The sequence below is a fragment of the Triturus cristatus genome, chromosome 7, assembly GCF_964204655.1.
Source record: "Triturus cristatus chromosome 7, aTriCri1.1, whole genome shotgun sequence".
In the NCBI taxonomy this organism is placed as follows: Eukaryota; Metazoa; Chordata; class Amphibia; order Caudata; family Salamandridae; genus Triturus; species Triturus cristatus.
The window spans coordinates 1,613,453,699-1,613,476,450 of record NC_140590.1 but is presented as its reverse complement, the minus strand read 5'-3'; the positions used below and the strand labels follow the sequence as shown (position 1 = coordinate 1,613,476,450).

General features: G+C 45.0%; 1 protein-coding gene across 2 annotated transcripts in view; it reads left to right on the top strand.

Moving 5' to 3' along the window:
- Positions 1 to 22,752, top strand: part of CCM2L (CCM2 like scaffold protein) — a 102,429-nt gene that overhangs the window by 65,542 nt on the left and 14,135 nt on the right. The window contains exons 4-6 of one of the 2 annotated variants that reach the window (XM_085619505.1): positions 20,470 to 20,650; positions 21,460 to 22,001; positions 22,576 to 22,708. In XM_085619505.1, coding sequence (XP_085475631.1) covers positions 20,470 to 20,650; positions 21,460 to 22,001; positions 22,576 to 22,708 — 856 coding nt within the window. Of the gene's footprint in view, positions 1 to 20,466; positions 20,651 to 21,459; positions 22,002 to 22,575; positions 22,709 to 22,752 lie in introns of both variants that reach the window. The other variant, XM_085619504.1, reaches the window with a different exon arrangement.

The window sequence follows — 22,752 nt, the reverse complement described above, 5'->3', positions numbered from 1 at the left end:
GCGGGCTTCCCGGCCTTTTGCTCTTGGGAGGGGCACTAGGCAGGGGTGCCCGTTGTCCCCTCTGCTTTTTGCTCTTGCCTTGGAGCCGCTCGCCGCCTGGCTCCGCTGGGAGCCCTCTATCAGGGGGATCCGGTGGGCCCCGGGCTTCGAGGATCGGGTCTCGCTGTACGCGGATGATATTCTTCTGTACCTCACCTCGCCGCGACAGTCGCTTAATGTTCTATTTGATGTCCTCACTTCCTTCGGGAAAAACTCGGGTTTGATAATTAACTGGTCCAAATCTTGCGTGTACCCTATCTCTGGTGGCCCTCCCATTTTGCCGCCTCTACTTCCTATCCAAACGTCCTCATCCGGCTTTAAGTACCTGGGGGTATATGTTTCGTTGGACCCGGCGGTCCGCTATGAGCAGAACCTCCTGTCTCCACTCCGACGTTTGAGGGTGGATACGGCTCGTTGGTGTAGGTTGCCCCTGTCTCCGCTTGGTCGCGCGGCCCTGTTTAAAATGATGTCCCTTCCCAGATTTCTTTACGCACTTCAGAACTCCTTTGATGTCATTCCGGTGGCCTACTTTCGGGAGGTGGAGAGTCTGCAGAGGAGACTGGTCTGGGATGGGCGGGCGCGTATCGCTCTGGCAAAGCTTACTCTCCCCTGGTATGACGGGGCATCGCGCTTCCTGACATTAGACGGTACTATTGGGCCTCCCAACTGTCGGCAATTAACCATGCCACGTATGCCCCGGGTCTGAACCCGGCGTATGAGATGGATAAATTCCTGCTTCCCGGCGGTAATTATAATAGAGCGCTTTACTCCCGATCTGCTGGTAGGACCCTCACGGGCCCTACCAAGATTGCGGTACGGGTGTGGAAGGCGGCGAATGTAGCGATGGGCTGGAGTGAGCGTTTAACGTGTGCTACTCCCTTGTTTGCCTCAGACCGCCTGGGGAGCCTCTGGACGACGAAAGGCTTTGAGCACTGGGACACGATCGGCATTAGCAGAGTGGGAGATCTGTGGGTTAAAGGCGCGGTCAAGACCTTCGCGGCGCTCCGGAGCGAGTATGAGCTTAGTGAGAGGGAGTTTTTCCGCTACGCTCAGGTTCGGCATGCCCTGCTCTCGGTTTTTGGGGAGGGGTCCACGGTCCCTGTTTCTTCGCCCCTCGAGGACCGCATACTCGACCGTCACGTTCCCGATAGTACTATCTCTTTGATCTATAAAAAATTGATCAATAATCGGGCTGACCTCTTGGTGCGTCTACGGGAGGCATGGACGTGGGATGGGGTTGAGTTGGACGACGAGGACTGGCAGTCCGCGCTGTCATCTCCTAAGGAGGTTGCCATCCCGGCCCGCCTCCGTTTGGTCCAGCTTAAGATCCTCCATCGCGTTTACGTGACGGGTCCCCGATTGGTCTCGATGGGGTTTTCTGAGGACGGGCTCTGTAAACGTGGCTGTGGGCACAGTGCCACCTTTCTCCACATCCTGTGGGAGTGCCGCGAGGTGGTGAAATACTGGCATCAGGTGCATGAGGTTATGAGCCGAGTCACCGGGGTCTCGCTGTTGCCGGAGGTGCGTCGTTGTGTTCTGAATGTGTGGGAGCCCAATGATTATAACGCGGCCCAGACTCGGTGGGCGGCCCTGGGGAACATGATAGCAAAGAGGGACATAGCGCAGCTTTGGGGTTCGCAGCGGCCCCCCACCGTGTCTGTCTGGAAGGAGAACATGGACTGGTGCATGTTCAGGGAAAAGACTGTGTATGTGGCTCGTGGTAAACCCGGGGCTTGGAGCAGAATTTGGGGGCAGTGGAATGTGTATCGTGGTAGTATTTGTGCTCCCCCCCTGGTGGAAACGTCTGAGGTAGCCTTGTCCCCCTGATCCTTGATGGTTCCTTAATTGTCTGGCACATCTGAGTATAGTTTTGGTATTCCCGTTTCTCCTCCCCACCCCTACCTCTTTGTTCCCCTTCTTCTTGACTGCCATCGGGTGGTCGGATATGGAAGTGCCCCTGCTGTGGCCAGACGCCCATCTCATGTTTTCTTGCCTCGCTTTTGTTTTAAGTTGTTACCTATGTTAAAAGGGTGTATCCTGATTTCCTTTATGTGCAGTCTGATCTTCTGTAGGGTGCGTAGCCCCGGTGGGCCAGTCATTGTGTTTGCACTGTTTGAACTTTTACCTACTAGCGGCCGGCCCAGGTGGTTGTAGGCCCGTGCTTGTAACCTTCTTTCTGCACAATAAAAATTTTCAAAAATAACAAAAAAAATAAATAAATAAAAAAAAAAAAAAAAGAATTTCTTTGAAGCCATCATTATGTAAGAACGACCCAAAATTCATTGAAAGATGGTATGGCATTCTGAACAAGTGTTCACTAGACCTTATTTTACTGATTATTGAGGAGCTTTCTAATATCTTGGAAGAATTGAACAAGGAGATTGGGCAACTCAAACAGGAATTATCCACAAAAATGTCTGCTGAGGATCTCTCACAAACATTAGCAGATATTAATGAACAACTGAAAAGACATACACAAGACATTAATGAAAGAAAATTGCGCAAGTTTCGCAGGGACACCATAGACTACAAACTGGGAGAAGTTTATAACTGGGCTGAAGTCTATGCACGCAGACGTCAAAACAGACCTTTTGGCAAAACTTCTGACACTGACACGTCGCCAGCTTCTAGTGATTCAGAGAACTTCAGGAACAGACCAAAACCTAGCAGCCAATTGGAGAAACCTTTGACAGGTACACAATCAGCATCTGATTCACCATCCACGTCTACTTCATCAACTGCGGTTCCTTTTTTAGGGACAGGTCAGTCAGACAACGCAGACCCAGGAGGGGCAAAAAACGGAAGACCAACCACACTACCTTTGGACAAGAGAGTTACAAGAAGTCAGCGATAACTGAGCAAGATAATTTGGTTATTAACATTTCGTCAGTGCCTCTTGACAAATCATAGAGTAAATTGCTTCAAAAAGGATCATCTTTCGTCCCCACCTACTCCTCCAACCAACTAGAAACTGAAGTTAGCCTTCATCGCTTCATGCGCTCTTTAAGACTCAGACACTTTTTTGATAATGTCTTGACTGATCCTCAACCACAATCCACTGATACCTTGGGCGGCTTGAAAACCAAAAGCACCTACATGGCACCTGTGAGCCATAAAGTGCTTGATACTTTTGAAACTCTTGTAAAACGTGATCTATTGAATACATACAAATCACACAAAATAAGGCAAAGGAATTTGACAACAAAAGACAAAGCACTTCTCCAGAATATGGCCAATAATCTAGACCTTACATTTCTTAATGCCGACAAAGGTGGCGCATTAGTCGTCATGGATTCTAGTCATTACAGATGCAAACTGGAAGAACACGTTCAAGATTGTACTACTTATTCTGAACTTGACAAGGATCCTACCATTGAAATACAGATAACTCTACAAGAGATCGTGGAGAAAGCAGTCCGCTGTGGCACCATTGGTGAGAAAGAACAAAAATTCTTCACTCAAAATTTCCAGATACGACCTTCCCTAAGAATGTTGCCTAAAATACACAAAAATCTCATTGATCCACCCATGAGACCCATCGTCAACACCCGTGGTTCAGTACATGAACCCGTAGGTAAATATCTTGATCGACATTTTCAACCTTTAGTACATAACATGTCAACCTACGTAAGAGATACCACTCATTTTTTGAACATCATTCAAGAAAGTAACATCAAATGGGACACCAATACTTTGTTCTGCACCATTGATGTAACCTCATTATACACTTCCATTCCACACGACCTCGGCATGGAAGCCATCGAATTTTTTCTGTTACAATCTTCCATCTCTGAAGACCATAAAGTATTTTTACTTGAATTACTACACTTTACACTTTATCACAGCTATTTTTGTTACAACAACAGGTACTATCTCCAATTGAATGGCACATCGATGGGCAATTGTGCAGCTCCCAGCTACGCACAGTTGTTCATGCACAAGTTTGAGCTTGACCACATTCTCAATAACATAGAGTGGAAACCACACATGTTATTATTCTTACGTTACATTGATGACATTTTTTTAATTTGGAAAGGTTCTGAACATCTATTAAAAACCGCGATTGAGGTCCTCAATGGGATCAATGATCGTTTGAAATTCACGTATAACATTCATAGTGATACCATCAACTATTTGGAAGTACTGTTGTACATCAAGGAGGGTCGGATTGAGACTACTCTATACAGGAAGAGCACCGATAGGAACAACTTATTACATTTTTCAAGCTTCCTTCAGCCCTCTCTGAAGCAACACTTACCATATTCTCAATTTCTGAGAGTTAAAAGAATCATTTCTGAACCTAAGCAACTGTCACAAGAGAATTTGAACATGGAAAAATGTTTCATTGATCGTGGATATCCTAAAGAAACTTTGATTTCTACTTTGGAAAGGGTTCAAATCAAATCTAGATCTCAATTGTTAAAGATTTGTGACACCAAGAAGTCCACGTCACGTTCAGTCATAGTTACCAAATTCTCCACAGAGAGTTTTAACATCAAGAAAATCATTTTGAAACACTGGCCAATGCTACAGATAGAACCAGACTTCAAGGATACATTTCTGGAGAAACCTCTCTTTGCATATGAGAGGAGTAAGAATTTGATGGAACTTTTGCATTCTCAACCCACCATTGATTCAGTTTCATCTCACAAAGGTACCATACCTTGTCATAACTGTGGGCATTGTAACAGTATTATCAAAGGAAATTCAACTCAACATCCCACACAAGGTTTTAACATCAAGTTACACGTTACAGCGACATGTGACTCAAAGAATCTTGTATACATGCTAAAATGCCCATGTGGCCTCGTATACATAGGCAAAACTGAGAGGAAAATAAAAGTGCGTCTAACAGAACACAAAAGCAACATTCGCAACAAAAACATCAAGTCAACGGTAGCGATGCACTTTTTATCCAAGAGTCACAACATTAGCCAATTGAGATTTTTGGTTTGTGAAATGGTTCCAATCAGAGAAAACAGAGACAACCGCAAATATCTTTTACAGAGAGAAACAGCATGGATTTACAAAATGAATGCCTTGGTCCCACACGGACTTAATGACCGCGTCGAACACAGTTGCTTTTTGTAACTATTACTCTGTGCATTCTGGCCTTTTGAACTTGTTTTGATCTTTGTGTCTATTTTACTTCGCCTGATTATCTGTATTTATCAGTGTTACTGTTTTACACAACTTCTCACAACTTCACTTCGTTTATTATTATTTTTCTTTTCCTCCATCACGTTTCACTTTGGATCTTTGTTTATCTGTATTTATCAGTGTTATTGTTTTACACAACTTCTCACAACTTCACTTCGTGTATTATTATTTTTCTTTTCCTCCATCACGTTTCACTTTGGATCTTTTTTTTATCTTTTTTTAGCCTTTTTTTAGCCTTTTATAACAGAACTCTTTTTTCTCATTTAACTTTATTCGTTTTCAACTCAGTTAAACCGTTTTTCATTTTAAATTCCTCTCTTTTAATTTGGTTGTTTATCGTTTATTTATCTTCTGTTCTTTCCATTATTTTTTAAACATTTTAACCTTTGTCATTACTTTATTCATCATTATCCATCAATCCCCGCACATACAGTACCAATGTCACTCCGTGAATATCATCATAAGATGGCTGATCTTTTTTCCGATGTTATTCGGTCCTTTTTTACTTTCCATTACTTTGCCTTTGATATTTGAAGGCACTTCCTTTTCACTGTTTACTAACTGACCCACTCTTTGGAGCAGGATTGTAGGCATACACGCTGACTTTCACCGCATGTCGTAACTTTGGTTACTCAGATTACTTAATCTACCAGGTATGTCTTGTTACCATATGGTTTTATCTTTTTTCACGCACCGGGAAGTAGCATGGCTTTGTGGCTTAAGGTTTAATCAGTTATGTTTCACACATTTGATTTTAACAGCACTTTTTTCTTGGTCATCGCGGCACCGTTGTTTTTAATCACGTCATTTCTCGTTTTATTTTTTTCACAATAACCATACGCTTGATTCAACAGCACTTTTTTCTTGGTCCTCGCGGCACCGTTGTTTTTAATCACGTCATTTCTCGTTTTATTTTTTCACAATAACCGCCACTCCATAAGGTACCGTTTTTGAATGGTCACTTCTGTTATTTCAGGTTCTTCACAGTCATTGATCTTCTTTTGATTAGTTTCTAACTCACCAGACATTAATTTAATTATTTACATGACGCAACAGGTCGACACATCTCTCCTTTTTGTATTTTCCCTAGGACCACTCCTGATGAAGGGTTATACAACAACTTGTTATTTTACCTTTGAGTTTGAACAGTGTTTATCCTGCAACTTCGTTGCAATTTGGCTGTGCTTAGAGGGACACTACTCAACTCGATTAGTGCATTCTTCATTTGTCTACACGTCCTGGTTTAGGTGACGTTCACCTCTAAGGCACGCCTCATCCTGTCTACATTTGTATAAATCCAGGTGTGCGTGGTTTTCCACACATTGTTCAACATTCCTAAAAATACAATATAATGTAGAATGATTTCAACATGTATATTAATCCTAAAAGGTAAAATACATACTTTAACTTCACTATAAGCTAGTTCAATTCATATCTTAATTCACAAGGTCATTATCCATAAAACAGCTTTTCACCGCCTTCATATATCTACCAATGGCAATAGCAATATCAAGTTTAGGCATATCGGTAAGAAGCTCTATAGCTTGGGTCCGTGATTTAATACCATACTTTAAAAACATAGGCCTGCAGGAATAGTTTTCGCTGGGCTAGAACTGTCATACAATCAACCAATATATGCAGGATATCACACTTAGTTTCTAGCAAACATCTACAATTGCCATCGGAGTGCATCGTTACTACTCTTATTTTATCATTTGTTCTCCAAGGGTTGATTCCAATTCTTAGTCTTAAGATTTTGCACCTGAGCTAGTAATTAGGTAACGTGTCAAGGTAAGGGTACCAGGCATCATTCTGTCAAGTCCTACTCATAAATTGTACCGATTTTTTCTTACCCTCCTAGCTGCTACCTGCCCTTGGGATCTCAGTATACTCTTATTAATTTCTACCTGGAGTGAATGAGGGCAAATTCTCAAATTCAAATTCTCGCACACACTGTGCAGTTTCCTTCTTGTCTCCCTGGCCCATTTTAAGCTACTCAACTGGATTTTGTTTCTACACCATTGGGAGACCTTTTGTACAGCTCCTGGGTCCTGACGTTTCCAGAATCTTATCAGAGCCATTTGAACTTGTATGCTCCATGATGTTATACCTCAGATCTAATGGCCTGAATCATTGCTGAGCCAGGTAGTGACAATAAAGTTTTTAGGCACTTCCCTTCTTCAAGCTCCTAACCATGTTTACCACTTAAGTAAAGCACTTCTGCTCTGTACAAGACTTGGGGAGGTATCATCACGCTATAGACCTTTATTAATGGTCTGTGGGACATCTCCCCATAATCCCGGTTAAATATTTTCAGACCACATACCGATGTGAGGGCCTTAGCTTTCTGAGCTGCTATGTGTGTGTGCCACTTTATGGAACTGTCAAACCAGACCCCTAGGTACTTGTATTCCATCACAATTTTGAGTTTTAATGTGCCCAAAAACCATCTGCTCCTAGGGTCTCTTTTCCCAAAGCATAATATTTTAGTTTTATCCAGATTTACTGTTAAATGCTTTGAAGCACAGTACTCATTAAAAGCATTTAGCTTTCTTTGAAGTCCTAACTCAGTCTGATAAAAAATCACAAGGTCGTCTGCAAACAATAAGCACAATAAATGTCTACCATTCATTTTTGGGCTGGCACTTCTCTCCACCTCTAGGGCTGCGGGTAAATCTGCTAAGTAGATGGCAGATAGTAAGGGCGCCAGCACACAACCCTGTCTAAGGCCATTTTCAACAGCTATTTTCAACGTCAAGGACCCTACCGTATCCTTGATTATCTGCGCCCAATTCCCTCTATGTAACTCTTGAATTATACCCAGCAGGCCTTTCTGGAGGTTATATTTTTCCAGAGTCTCCCATAGGCATTTCCGATCAAATGCTGCCCGGAAGTCCACAAAGTAGCAGAGAAGCTTCCCTCCTTGTTCGATTGACTTCCGTGCCACTGCCCATAGTGCGAAGCAGTGGTCAATTGTGGAGTGACCCTCCCTAAAGCCACCCTGTTCTAGTGGCACAATCGACCCTTGCTCCACCCAGTCTTTCAATATACCTAATATTATTTTAGCAAAGACTTTCTCCCCTATGTCCAGCAGGTTAATCAATCTATAGTTTTTGGGGGATTTAATATCTCCCTTCTTATGCACTGGTCTAATTATGGCTCCCTTTCAGTTCTTTGGGATTTTTCCAGAGTCCAAAATGGCCATGAACATACATGATAGTAATTAAGCCCACCACTGCATCTGAGTTTTTATTATAATAGCAGGAAGATTGTCAGGTCCTGCCGCCCTGGTTAGCTGTAGCTCCTTTATCATGTTCTTCACCTTCTCAACTGTGAAGTCTAGTTTTAAGTCTACCACTAACCCACCCCAATACTGTGGTTCTCCTATTTCTGGTGTGCTACATGTCCCATACAGTTCCTTCAGGTATTCTTCCCATGCAGCTTCATCTACCACACAGTCCATGGCCCCAACTGGTTGTCCTGATGCTGCCTGTATCAGCTTCCTGAACTTCCATAGATTTTCTGTTTAGATGGATTCCAACAGGTTTTCCCAGCATTTCTCTTTATAAGTCCTTTTCAAGCTTCTCACTAGCCTTTTATATTCATTTCTCAGGTTTCTAAGTTTGATAAACCTAGCCAATTCATATTTGACTCTGAGTAATCGTGCTTATCTCCTTATCTCCCTTTTCTTCTTTATGCATTCCATGGTGTACCACTTGTCTTGTCTAACTGGGGTTATTTGTTGGGTCTTTGCTCCTATGTTCTTATTTTTTAGTTTAACTCTAAGGCACCGCACTACCTGGTCTTTTTTTTCCTCAAACCATTCCAAGTTTTGCCCTCTTGTACTTCCCAGATCTAACTCCTATCGTAAAGTTGCCAGTTTTGTGATATATTCTTCAGTTAGTCTCGTTGTGACCCGCCTGGGGTACACTACTTCTTGGGGGATTACTACATCTTGTGCGCTTGGGGGCTCGCTTGCTACCTCGATCTGAAGATAATTATGGTCACTTCCTTCCCTTTGGCATACGTGGAACCCCTTAATTGATACAAAGTTCCAGGCATGTGTAAAAACATAGTCAATTGGGCAAACCTGTGAGCCTATTTTAAATGTTTTCTTTGCCGGGCGATCTGCATCCATCCTACCATTCAGACAAAATAGACCTTTTGATCCCAGATACTTCCCTAAATGTATATCATGTCATATAGGGGTACTATCTGAGACCGATGCAATTATTATGTTATAGGCTTTCAGTACTTCCTTAAACCAAGGATCTATCTTGCTTGGGTTCAATTTATGATTAAAATCCCCCAATATTAGGAACCTATCGTTATAATATTTTTCACATAGCAGGTCGACATCTTCTTTAAAAAAAACCATCTCTATTCCATATTCCACTTGGCTCTCCCATTGCATATAGACATTTATAAGAATCCAATGTACACATTCTCTGTCTGAAGCAATCATGGTTATTCTACAGGCAAGCAACCATTTACATTTAACTCTTTGAGACTTAACATCCTTTGCAATTTTGGTGATAATAAAGTGATGATCCCTCCTGCAGGGCGCCCATATCTTTTTTTCTTTGCTGGTTTGTGTAGTTGAACAAAGCCATCAGTTGTTGTGGTTTTGTCACATAGCCATGTCTCTTGTAAACAAATTATCTCGGCGCTCAGAGCTAACTCACAGACAATTTCTTGTTTTACATGTCCTCCAAGACCATTTATGTTCCAAGATATGATCTTCAGACTCGGCGACAACCCTATATCCTATTCTATGTCACTTAAGCAGTCATCGTCCCCGTTGTACCATTGGGAGGGACCTGCCAGACTACTTCTTTGGCTCCAATTCCCCCATAGATTGCTAATATCTGTGTTGTTAAACACAGCGGGCCCAATTCACAGAACTAACTTAATACAAAATCCTAAACTTACTACCATTTTGGTATTCACAGAAGGCACTTACTCATTTTGGTATTCACAGAAGGTACTTACTCATTTCGGTATTCATAGAAGTTAGAAGTCCTAACTTTAGGACACCTAAATGCCTTCTGTGAATACCGAAAGTCTTAAAATTAGGATTTTTCTCAGTTTAGTAGTAGTAAAGTTAGGAGTCCTAACTTTAGGACTCCTAAACTGAGAAAAATCCTAATTTTAAGACTTTCGGTATTCACAGAAGGCATTTAGGAGTCCTAAAGTTAGGAGTCCTAACTTTACTACTACTAAACTGAGAAAAATCCTAATTTTAAGACTTTAGGTATTCACAGTAGGCATTTAGGAGTCCTAAAGTTAGGAGTCCTAACTTTACTACTCCTAAACTGAGAAAAATCCTAACTTTAAGACTTTCGGTATTCACAGAAGGCATTTAGGAGTCCTAAAGTTAGGACTCCTAACTTCTGTGAATACCGAAATGAGTAAGTGTCTTCTGTGAATACCAAAATGAGTAAGTGCCTTCTGTGAATATGAAAATGGTAGTAAGTTTAGGGTTTTTGTCTTAAGTTAGTTCTGTGAATCGGGCCCTATATTAAGTTTTCCATTAACTTCCCCCTCTTCTTCTACCAACCTTACCTGTCTTTTGCCTAACCCTGCATGGCAATTTAAAAACTCTCCACCTTGTTGACTACCCTCCTCTAATTCTCTCTCTTGGATTATCCTTATCCCTTCCTTCAATACTTCTTGTTCTGATTTCACAATTGCCACCTTTACCAGATCAGAATATACTAAGACCTTGGTTATTTCCTTAGCATTATTATTGTTACTAAAACCCACTTGATGCAGGTCTTTAGATCCAATACCTCTCAAGCTAGGGCATTTTGCAAATGAATGTAGGAGCCGGGACCTATTTAGCGGTATAATCTTCCTTTTACTTTCTCCCCCTATGCTACTTGTACAGGCTCGAAGTATAGCCACTTATTGCCTTCAACCTCCGATCCTATCTTGTGGGGATTCATACTTCCCTGGTAGATGTTTTTCCTCGTGCTAGCCTTGACCATACTCCTATGTGCTCCTATTTCCATTAGGTTGTCTTTCGTTCTGTTGTTTTGCCCTGGATGTAATCCTTTCTGGCTCTCCCTACTAGTTTTCTGAGATGAAACTAGTTGTGCCTTTCTTTGTACAGCTACTTCGCTCTTCTTCCTTACTTTTTCAGCACCCTTCCTCTTTCCAACTTCCCTTGGGTAATTTGAAGGTTTTTCCCTTGCAACACAATTCCTGAGGGACCATTTCCTTCCTTTCCTTTGATTTGTGTCTTTACCACCCCCTGCTTTTGCACCTTCCTTCCTATTGCTAGACCTCTTGTATAATTAGTAGACCTGTACCTGGATAATCACCCCGTCTCTTTGTCAACATTGGCCATCTTGAGATATATACATCATGGGTAACTTCGGGTGGCTCTACGTCCCCCGCATGTTTCAGGGGCTGTTGGTCAGGGACTGGTCTTGTTAACGTTGGTATTTGTTCCCTAATACCCTGTAGCTCACCCACGATCTTCTGTGGTTGCATTTTTAGATTTTTTAAAAATATAATTGTTTAACATTGTGACTTCTAAAAGTCCTTGCAAAGTTCTTTGTAACATCAAAATTATGTCCAACATTGAGGCTGATGGGGCTCCTGAGATATTTAGATCTAATGTTGTATTTCGGACGGATCCTTCTGTCGCTTCAATTCTTGGGTTACCCGTCTACTCCCTGCTTTTATTCAGATTTACCCTGGGAGCTGTTACTGGAATATCATCCTGGTCTGTCCCTACTCCGTTGCTGATGTTCTCAGTCGGGTCTGTCACAGTTACTTCATGATCCAGTGATGACAAAAATGTGCGGTGATGAAGACAGACGAGGTTCTATAATAAGATCATTTTGGCTTAAAAGTGAATGATTTTCCAAAAAGGACGAATCTAATATTTGAGCGCGCTGATCTATTGAGACATTCAATCTCTGCTGGTTTAACTCTACATCCGGGGGCTTCAGTGGTGAGTGGATCCTTTTAAAGTCTTTGCTCACAAAGTCTTTTATCGTCTTAGACTCTACCGTGCCCCCTTTTGTTTCCTGGGCAGCACCGTTAGTATCTTCCTTTGTTGCTTCTCTCACCGGAACCCTTTTTTCTTTACTCTAGGGCTTTCCATACTCTCCCCGTGTGTCCTGCTTTCCGTAGTATGCTCAATTGCCATGTTCCCCGATCCTGTGTTCTCTTTACGGGCTTAATTCTTCTTCGGGGCCATCTTTACTGGCGCGTACTCTGAGTTCTATGTATCCCGGGGTCAATGCCTTAGTGTGGATTAGCTCTGTTCCCCCTAGAGTCTGTTGTTCTTTATTGCCGCTATTACCAGCCAACTACTACTATATAATTAATTTGTACAATTAACCATCGTTTGCGGGACTTAAGTATAAACAGGAGCAGCCACTTACCTCTGTTGTGCCAACCTGCGTGACCTTAACTTATGCCGTGCCACTACTTTACCACCCAAGTTCCTTCTTACGGCGTGTTCTAAATCCTGTGTTGGGATTTGCCCTTAAATCTTCTTCACAGCCGTTAAATCCTTTAAAGTTCTCCAGTGCACTTTCTCCCCGCCTCGCAGCCTTTCACTCGGCCAGGGGACTCTTATCAGTGCACCAGCTGCCGACGCTCTGCTCGCCCCCCCAGACCCACGATTGAGCCTGGGGAAATCAATATAATACAAAATATAAATAAATAATGTTTCCTTTCTGTGTTCCCTTTCGTCGGGCGGCAGCGACGGCCCGGGCTCTCTCTCTTCTCGTGCGCGCTGCTCTGCGTTGTGTCCGTCAGGCGTCTGGCGTTACGCAGGTGGGCGTGGCAGTAGCAGCGGCAACGGCAGCAGCGGTCAGCGACGGTAGGATAGGCAACAACAGAGGCAGTCTTTTTCCAGCTGGCAGTCTTTTTCCAGACATCTATCGAGAGCCAATATCTTGTCACCACGAAGATCTTATGATTGTTAAAATTGATTCTTCAAGTTCAAATGTATGCCCTCACCATATGTGAAGAAGAAATACATTGAAGATTCTGTGGCAAAGGGTTGTTTCCAGTACTCCACATCCACTGCTTGCACACCTATCTTATTCATCCCTAAATGTCATGGAGAATTAAGACTTTAAATAGGCTACCACAAATTTAAGGCCATCACCATTCGCAGTCAACATTCGTTGCATCTAATTTCCACATTATTGCATCAATGACGATAAGCAAAATGTTCGCAACTTTGGGAGCTTACACTTTGGTACTGCTAAAGATGGTGGATGGGTTGAAAACTGCTTTTAACACCTAGGGCCAGATATATGACGTGAATTTGCGCATGAAAAATCACTGTTGGCCATGTACAATTCCTAAATAGCGAGTCGCAATTTATTTGCGACTCGCTATTTAGGAATTGCGAGTCACAATTAGGAAGGGGCGTTCCCTTTCTAATTGCGTCCGCAATGCTATATGTGAATGTTTTGTGACCACAATTGCGGTCTTCAAGAGGGTGGTAATGCAGTCGCAATTTGGAAGGGTTCCCCAGGGGACCCCTTCCACTTTGTGAATGTCTCTAAAAATATTTTTTAAGGGCAGGCAGTGGTACCAGGGACCACTGCCTGCCCTTAAAAAATTAAAAGAAAATGTTTCATTTAATTTTTTTTAAAATGCATCCCGTTTTCCTTTTAGGAAAACAGGCTGCATTTTTTTTTTTAAAGCTGCTTTATTAAAAAGCATTCCCAGACAAGGTAGTCTGCTCAGCCCAGCAGGCCATCATCCCTGGGAGGGCTGGCCTTCCCAATGGGCTTGCAAATTGCGAGAGGCTCATTAATATTAACGAGCCTCGCAATTTGCTACCTCATTGTGAATCGCGAAACAGTGTAATACATTTCATTGAGCGCCTCGCAATTTGCGACTTGCAATGAGTCGCAAATTACGAGGCGCTAAATGAAATGGTCGTACATCTGGCCCTTAATATGACCATACTGAATATTTTGTAATGCCATTTGGCATAGCTATTGCACCAGCAGCATTTCAGAATCTAATCAGCGATGTTCTAAAAGACATTCTCGACATGTTCATAGTTGCATACCTCAATGATATTCAATCTATTCTTCTACACTGACAGAACGTAGCATGTTTGAGAAGTATTACAAAGACTCCAGATACAGTCTTTTTGTAAGCTAACTTGGAGAAATATCTGCCCACGCGCACCCTCCGCGATCCCACCTCCCCCCCACTTAATTTTTTTTTTCATTTTATTTGCCAATCCAGCTTGGAATGGCAAACAAAAAAAGCACTGGAGTCATTTTACAGGCATGTACGTGTTGCACATGCCTTCAACATGACACAGCTGGCCACGTTGGAAACATTTTTTAAAACCACTGACAAAGTCAATAGGTCTCAAGAGTGGCGGCTGGCACAGGTAAGAGAGGTGAGTGGGGGTGGGGTCGGGTAAGTTGACATACGACGGGCTAAGTAAAATTAAATAAATCAAAAAATAAAACCACTTACCTTGCGCTCGCCAAACCGCCCCGCAGCTCTTACCTGTGACAGCCGCCACTGGGTCTCAAAGGCGAGATCTATGGGCTTTGCCACTTGCCAGTGCTCGTTATACCAGCAGAAGCATCTCAGATTTGATGTACTGTTCTTCAAACAGTATTCTGTCAATGGAGTCTAAATATAGAATGAGACGAGGAGGTGGAGATAGCAAATTGCAGGAGCCACTGGGTAACTAGCATGGTCCCCTCTCCAACAAAGAAAAACTATGCCTCCCAACATTCTTAGCACTCATTTTTATGAACAAAAAGGCCAGTGTATTTATGCACATTTACATTTAGAATCTTGAAAGTTCAACTTACTAGTGAAAGAAATGTCAGCTGGAAAGTATGAACAGAAATATGGAAGGGTTCAAATTCTTAATTCTGACCTTACCATCACCTTATACAACAGCGGCACTATCCTGATTCAAGGGCCTCCCAAAAACCTCATCAAATTTGCGGACCTCTTCACCCTCCTTAAAAAACATGTTCACAACCTGTCTCAGTCCACGCTCCTGCCGCTCCACCTCTTGCCCAATCCACCAAGTGTACCTTGCCTCTCACCAACCACTCTTGCCAGTGACCAAATCATTGGGCCACCAGGCCCTGTCACCTACGCATGCCATCCACTGCGCGCCCACACCACTGAACCTAGACTTACTAGTGATCCCCGCTCCATTGACCTCCGAAACTCCCCCTAGGGCCCACCTCACATGTCAACCCAGACCCGCTATCACGCTTCCAGCACATACCACCAGAAGCGTCCCTAAACCCTTAACCTCCTGCTCGCGTAATCTTCCTGTACTCCGGGCTACTGAAACTCCTACTAGGACCCACAACACTGGTATGGAAATGCCTAATAGGGCCCAGAACTCTGGTCGATGTAGCCCCACCACTAGGTTGCAATTTCAGTCAGACGAAATCGCTCCCACCTCTTTGGCCCCTGCCCGCAAGATCTTCCCTCTCATAGGGACGCTGATCGACCTAGTCCCCCTCGCTCCATCCGAATAGCTCGCCTACAACCAGCCCTCGGCCTGCCTGAACCCACCTCGAGTCTACCAGCACATACTATCAGAACCGCTCCCTTGCAACTGGTCCCCTGCCTGCCAGAACATACCTCTCTTAGAGATATTGATATTCTCCACCGCAGATCCCCCGAATTAACACTGAGCATCCAAAAATCGATTCTGGACTTAAAGCACCTCCTTCACATCACCGAACTCTCCTTCTCGAATCTGTGGCTCTCGCAGAATGCAACCCACATCCCCCTCACAAATCCCCTCCTTCACCCACTACCACTATCCTTGAGACACTTGCGCCCACGCAAGCAACCCTACCACCTCTCGGAGGAGGAAATTCTTGCTCTCCTCCACACCTACAAACACACCCCTGGCACGATTAATCTCTCAGAACTCACGGAGGATGAAGTGGCTGACCTCCTCAGTAGCTACGACTCTGCCTTGACAACCCCATGCCCCTTAGACCTGAGGGAATAACACCCTAACTGCACGGTTGCAACCAACCCTAACAGATCTGCTACCCTCCGCATCAGAGGGGTGGTCAATAGCAACCTAGCTAAAGTTCCCACCTCTGCTTCTACCTTCGACACCCACTCCTACCCCTCCCTAGCCGGCCTCCTAATAAACTGCCGGTCAGCTGTAAAGCATGCATCTGATGTCGCTGACCTCATCCTGAGTCATAAATCGGACCTAGCGATCTTGACTGAATCTTGGCTCAAGGAATCCTCATCGCCCTACCTAGAACTCTTAGTCCTGCCCAACTATAACATTGTAAGGATGGACAGGCACTCAAAGAAAAAAGGGGGTGGCATTGCCTGTATCTACCGCTCCAACCTCCTTGTTACGGAACTACCGGTGGATCCCACAGACTCCTGCGAATACCTCGCACTCTCCATCTCCAACAACACCTCACAGCTAATCAAACTTCACCACCCCCCAGTCAAGAACGACACCTTTACGGACCTCCTCATGAAAATCATCACAGCCAAAGTTTCTCAAAACTCTAATGACATTTTCCTTGGCGACTTTAACTTACATTGGAACGATCCTAAGGACCCTCAGGTCAATGCCATCAGAGACTTCTTGGCCAATCAAGCCCTTATCCAAGTCTGTTCCCTCCCTACCCATTCGAAAGGCGCCACTCTAGACTGGATCATTGCTAAGGAATCAGCGGTCAAACTTATCTCTATTGACCCTTGTGATTGGTCTGACCACCACGCCATCACCTTCCTCCTGCCCAGCACCCACAAAACATGGACACCTCAACCCGTGATTCCCAAACGATGGGTCAGAGACACCAAGAACCTCGAGCACGAGAAACTGGCAGCGCGTTGTGAGTCCAACCTCACCCCCGCCCCCCCCCTTCAGTGCACCTCGGTCGACAACCTAGCGGATCATTACTCCTCAACCATATCCGTCATCCTCGATGACCTGGCACCACTAAAATTAAAAAGAACCCAGATCAAAGACAGAAATCCCTGGTTCAGGGGATCCCTCAACAAGGAGAGGAGTTCCCTTCGACAGACTGAACGAAACTGGAAACAACACCCATCAGCAGCACATCTAAAACTTCTCCGCCAGGCTAGAAATGCCTACAATAAGAAAATCTTCAACACAAAAAAAGAATTCTTCAGAACTGAACTGGAGAACGCCAAAAATCGACCTTGCAAGCTGTTCGACTTGGTCAAACCCCAATCTAACAAACTAGCGAAAACCTCCAAAGAAACACCTAAACCCCTAATATCAAGCGAGGAATTTTCTTCATTTTTCTGCGACAAAATCTCTGCCCTAGGAAATGAACTTAAATCCGCAACTCACCACCAAAATCATAATCTGCCAGCTCCACCTCTTCTCTCCGCGTTGTCCTCCCAAACCTCACCCAAAAACCTAGCGCACTGGTCCAACTTTAAAATCTATGACGAACACTCTATCTCAAGAATTCTTGCCTCCTTAAAACCGAACAATCACTTTAATGATCCTCTCCGCTCTAACTGCCTAGCTGCCACCTCTCAGGCTATCATCCCTTCTTGGACCTCAATAATCAACGCCTCCCTCCTACAGGGCTCAATTCCTGATTCGCTCAAGGCTGGCCAAGTTGTCCCCATCCTAAAAAAACCCACGCTGGACCCTGACTCCGCTGAGAACTGTAAACCCATATCCAACATCCCACTCCTAGCCAAAGTTCTGGAAAAATGTGTGCAACAGCGGCTAAGCCTACGCATCAACAACTTTCACCTGCTAGATGACTTCCAATAAGGGTTCAGACCTGGACACAGCACTGAAACCACCCTCCTCCACATTGTGGATGACGCCCTCCAAGCCCTCGACCTAGGCAAAACCTGTCTCCTAATCCTCCTAGACCTTTCCTCTGCCTTTGATACGGTTAACCACAAAATTCTCCTAGAACACCTCAAACTCAGGATGGGATTGGATGGCACCGTCCTTGAATGGTTTAGATCCTTCCTCCAAAACTGCTCACAGAGAGTCCTCATCAACGGTGATCTATCCGCCCCCTCTCCGGTTACAGTTGGAGTCCCCCAAGGATCAACCCTCACCCCTACCCTCTTCAACCTTTACCTTGAACCTCTCACCGAGGTGCTACATACTGCCAACATCTCCTACCTTATGTAAGCCGACAATACACAGATCTACATAAAAATCTCTTCCCCTGAGGACATTTTCTCCCTGAACGAGGCCCTGAAGCTGACAGTCCATTGGCTCACCTCCAACCAGCTTAAACTCAACGCAAATAAAACTGAATTTCTTCTGATCTCCCCACCCAAACCCAATCCAGACATCCAGGAATGGATCAAGACCAACACAGCACTAAACTGCCCTCCTACCATTGTTGACTCAGCAAAATCCCTTGGAATAACCCTTGACGGCAGCCTGAACATGCGTGGCCATATAAACTCGATGGCCAAAATGGCTAGATTCCACCTGAGCTACCTAAGAAACCTAAAACCCTTCCTCGATGTGTCCGACCTTAAAACGGCAACCCAGGCCCTAGTCATTTCCAGACTAGAATATGGATGCTCTACTCTCGCAGGGCTACCCAAGAACTCTCTGGCCTCATTGAAAGCCTGCCTCAACACCGCCGCCAGACTCCTAACTGGCTCAAAGAAATTCGACCACATCTCTCCCCACCTCAAAGTTTTAAACTGGCTTCCCCTAGAGGCCAGAATCCAATTTAAACTGGCCTGCATTACTCATAAAGCTCTTTACTCCAATTCCCCTACATTTCTCGCACAAAAACTCGTGGTATCCAGAGGAGCCAGAAACTCCCGGTCTGCCAAAGACCTGTTGCTGCAACCAGCACGCTTCCGGAAGAATAAAACCAACAATCAGGCATTCTCTGGGGCCGCACCAAGAATTTGGAACTCTCTCCCACCCGCCATCATAAGACTTCCGTCCTTGGCACACTTTAAGAAGGAGTCCAAAACCTTCTTAATGGGAAAATACCTTGTCTAATGAATACCTTACAATCTCCTCATCGACATGTTCCACCCTCCACCTCGGCATTATCCACGGCCTCTATGGATGATACTTTTTCTGCACTCCTGGGCATACCCCCAAGAGCTGAGACTGCATGCCTTCTTGTATAATATATCTACCTGCTTTAATTTTTATCCCACATGTAGCTTGGACTTTAGACTGCATGCTCTTCCTGTAGAATGTATCCCCTATCTTTCCCAATTTGATCCCTCCCATCCTTACGCTTTGTATACCACCCCCTTAATCCTGTAAAGTGCTCTGATACCCTCACGGGTCTGTTTCGCGCTCTATAAAACTATAAAATAAATAAATTAAATTAAATAAAGTACAAGAGAGGACATTGTGAAATCCACATCTCTATGCTCTGAAATAAAAAAGTAGAAAAACTATCGAACAGAGGACCTCTGCTACTAAACCTACTCTTCCCTTTCTTCATGGCAAAGATATTTTGACATTGTGTATGAGACCACCCAGTACATGAGTCATGAAGTCTCAATGCTGCCTAATTGGTTTTCGTTTTCTTTGCCATGTGGCTAGCAGAAGGCAGGTAAATGGTCTAGTCTCAACAAGTTCTTAAGATGTTAAGGAGGACACCTGCATGTTCTGTGAGTGCCTATGAGCCAAAGAGAAACTTAACCCTGGCACCGCCAAACCCAACTCTGAGTCCCTGGACCCAACCATCTCATGGATGATGCATTTATTTGGGATGTGTTACATCCCCCAACCCACCCTCCCCCCCAAGCTACGACCCTGGGATAGGGTTTTAAGGTTTTACAAAAGGGACAAAGAGAATCCTCCTCAGTTAGGGGACACATCTGAAAAGAACTGAAATGAAATGTGCATTGCTGTTGCAAGGTGTCTCCGAGATCTGTGGAATTAATTCCAAGTGCTATGGTAGCATTTTCCATTGCACCCACTTGAGGCGCTTCACAACCAAGTACAATTCCCATTTCCCAAGGTGTTTGGAAGAAAGTGCTCCCTGAAAGGATGGAGCTCTCCAGAACTCCATCTTAAAAGCCCTAATGCTTCCCACAAGCTCAGTTTTAAAGTTTAGATTACTAGGTGATCAGTGCTGTGTCCCAATGGAGCGTGCCGTCAGTGTCCTAACTCAAAACCCCTGGGCATTTCTCCTTGTGTGATTAGTGCCTTTGAATCTAGTGTCCAGTCTGTCGTGTACCATCCTCCCTTTTTCAGCTCTGGTTGTAAATCTCTGAGCCCCCTACCCTAATCCTGGCTCCCCATCTCTGCAGCAGCTGAAGGAGCTCCCCCTCAAGACTACGGCGGAGCAGGACTGCATCCTCAGCCTGTCGGCCCGCTGCCTCCTCCTGACCTGGCGGGACAACGAGGAGCTGATCCTGCGGATCCCCACACACGAAATTGCAGCTGCCTCCTACTTGCGAGATGACGCCCTGCACCTGCTCGTCCTGAAGACTGGTATGGGGTCTCCTCAAGCACCACCCTGCCTCCAGCTCCAGCATGGGGTCTGCTATGAGGGGGTTTAACAAAGGATACCATAGCAAGCATGGTCCCTCTAACCCACACAGTCCATCATCTGTAGATTTCTCTTGCTTTGGTCCTGCCATTGGCCTACTCCTCCATTCAATGTCTTTTTATTTTAACTTCATCGGTCAATATGGGACAGTAACTGGACTCCCCATCAAGTAAAAAGGCCTCTTTATTAGGACAGGAAAGCCATTTTAACTTCTTCAAACATTAGATCAATTTGAATACTCCCCACCTCACTAACACATTGAATAAACTACTCCCCCACCACCAGTAAGCCTCCCCCAACATGAAACAACACCTCAACTGCAACAATTCACCATTCAGCAACACCCCTTTCTTCTCACTTATATCCTTCAACACCTGACCACAGCTTCTCCCATCCGCTCCCTGTGCCAGGGTGTCCCCCAGCCAGGTCACAACCCTTTTTGGTCTCAATGCCAGAACCGTGTGCTTGTACCTGCCTGTCTGCCACCCAGAAAACCCTCAGGGATGAGTTTTCCTGCCCCACCCATTCAGTTGCCACACCAACTATCATAGGCTGTCGCCCTTACAGCAAAAGAACCGGATCTAAACTACTAGCATTTTCTTGGGCGTGCCGCTCAAATAGCCATACCGCTGCCCGACCCCTGGTGCCCATGTACTGTTTTTGTTCCCACCGCCTCTTCTAGCAGCTCTTTGATTATGGATAGCCTACTCACTGGCTTCCTCTGAAGCCCTTTCTTTCTTACATTTTGCAGGTCTGGGTGTTGACCCTGTCCCTGCCGGAGGAAGCCTTGGTAAATACCCAGGCAGCGAGGCAGAGCAGAAACCCACAGGTGAATCAGCAAAGACGAGCCAGGTTGGCAGCAGCACAGAACCTAAACAGCCAGGAGGCAACATGGAGCGACGTCACACGATATGCAGCCTGGACTGGAAAATGTCACGGACAGGCCAAGATGGCCGCCCTACGGGGGGAGGGAGCCTGGAGAGAAAGCAGGCAAACCGCAGTTGGGAGAAGAAGCAAGGAGGGCGGGCCTTCGGCAGTTGGGAAAGAAGGTTCACATTTAGTGGGAGCTGGGAGAAAAGGAACACAGGAAAACCTGCTGGCAGCTGGGAGAGGGGGAAGACGGGCAAGCCTACAGGGAGCTGGGAGAGGGGACAAGCTTACAGTGGGAGCTGGGAGAGGGGAAAGACTTATGGAAGCTGGGAGCGGCGGCACATGGGAAGTTCCCCACTGGACCCAAAAGTACCAAGTCCTGATGCCTACTGCAACCTGATCATCCTGGCTGTGGAGAACAAGGTATGTCATAAGACAATGAGCCACACCCAGACTGCCCAGTACTTTCACATTGCTCAAAGACCTCTGCTGGGGGAGAAGTCCTGCTAGGGTGGGAGCTCTACTGCGAGTGTTTGCACCCCGCTGGTAGGAGAAGACCTCATATTGCTGGGAGAAAGTCCATCTTGGTGGATCATATGGAGTGAAGCAGGGACTTCTGCTTGGGTGAAGCTATGCTGGGAGGGAGAATGCACTACTGGGAGGGAGGAAGCTTGTGCGGTGAGTGACAGCTTACACTGAAGGGACAAATGGGACATAAACAGTGCGTAGGGGCTAATCTCGAAGGGGGCCTCACTCGGTCATTGTTTAGCTCTAATGCTCTTTATAATATTTGTTAACTTATTATTTTGCAATATGCCAATGCACAGAAAGTATGTAGCCATGATAAGATGGTACTTTTTTGGAAGAAGGTCACGCTTCTGGGAGGGAGCTCACACTTCCGGGCGGGAGGGAGTCTAATCTGACTGTGCCATCCTTTACTTGATTTTTTTTGGGCTCTCAGCTCTCTGGACTAACTGGCCTCTTCTCTTGCACACAGGACGCTGGCGAGGAATCTTGTGCCCTCTTATGCCAAGTGTTCCAAATTATCTACGGTGACCAGAGCATTGAGTGTGTGGATCGCGCCGGATTCCACTACACATCCAGCCCGGAGCGCCCATGGCTGTCCAGGAGTGGGTCCCACTCACATTTCATGTATTCATTGAATAGGCCTAAA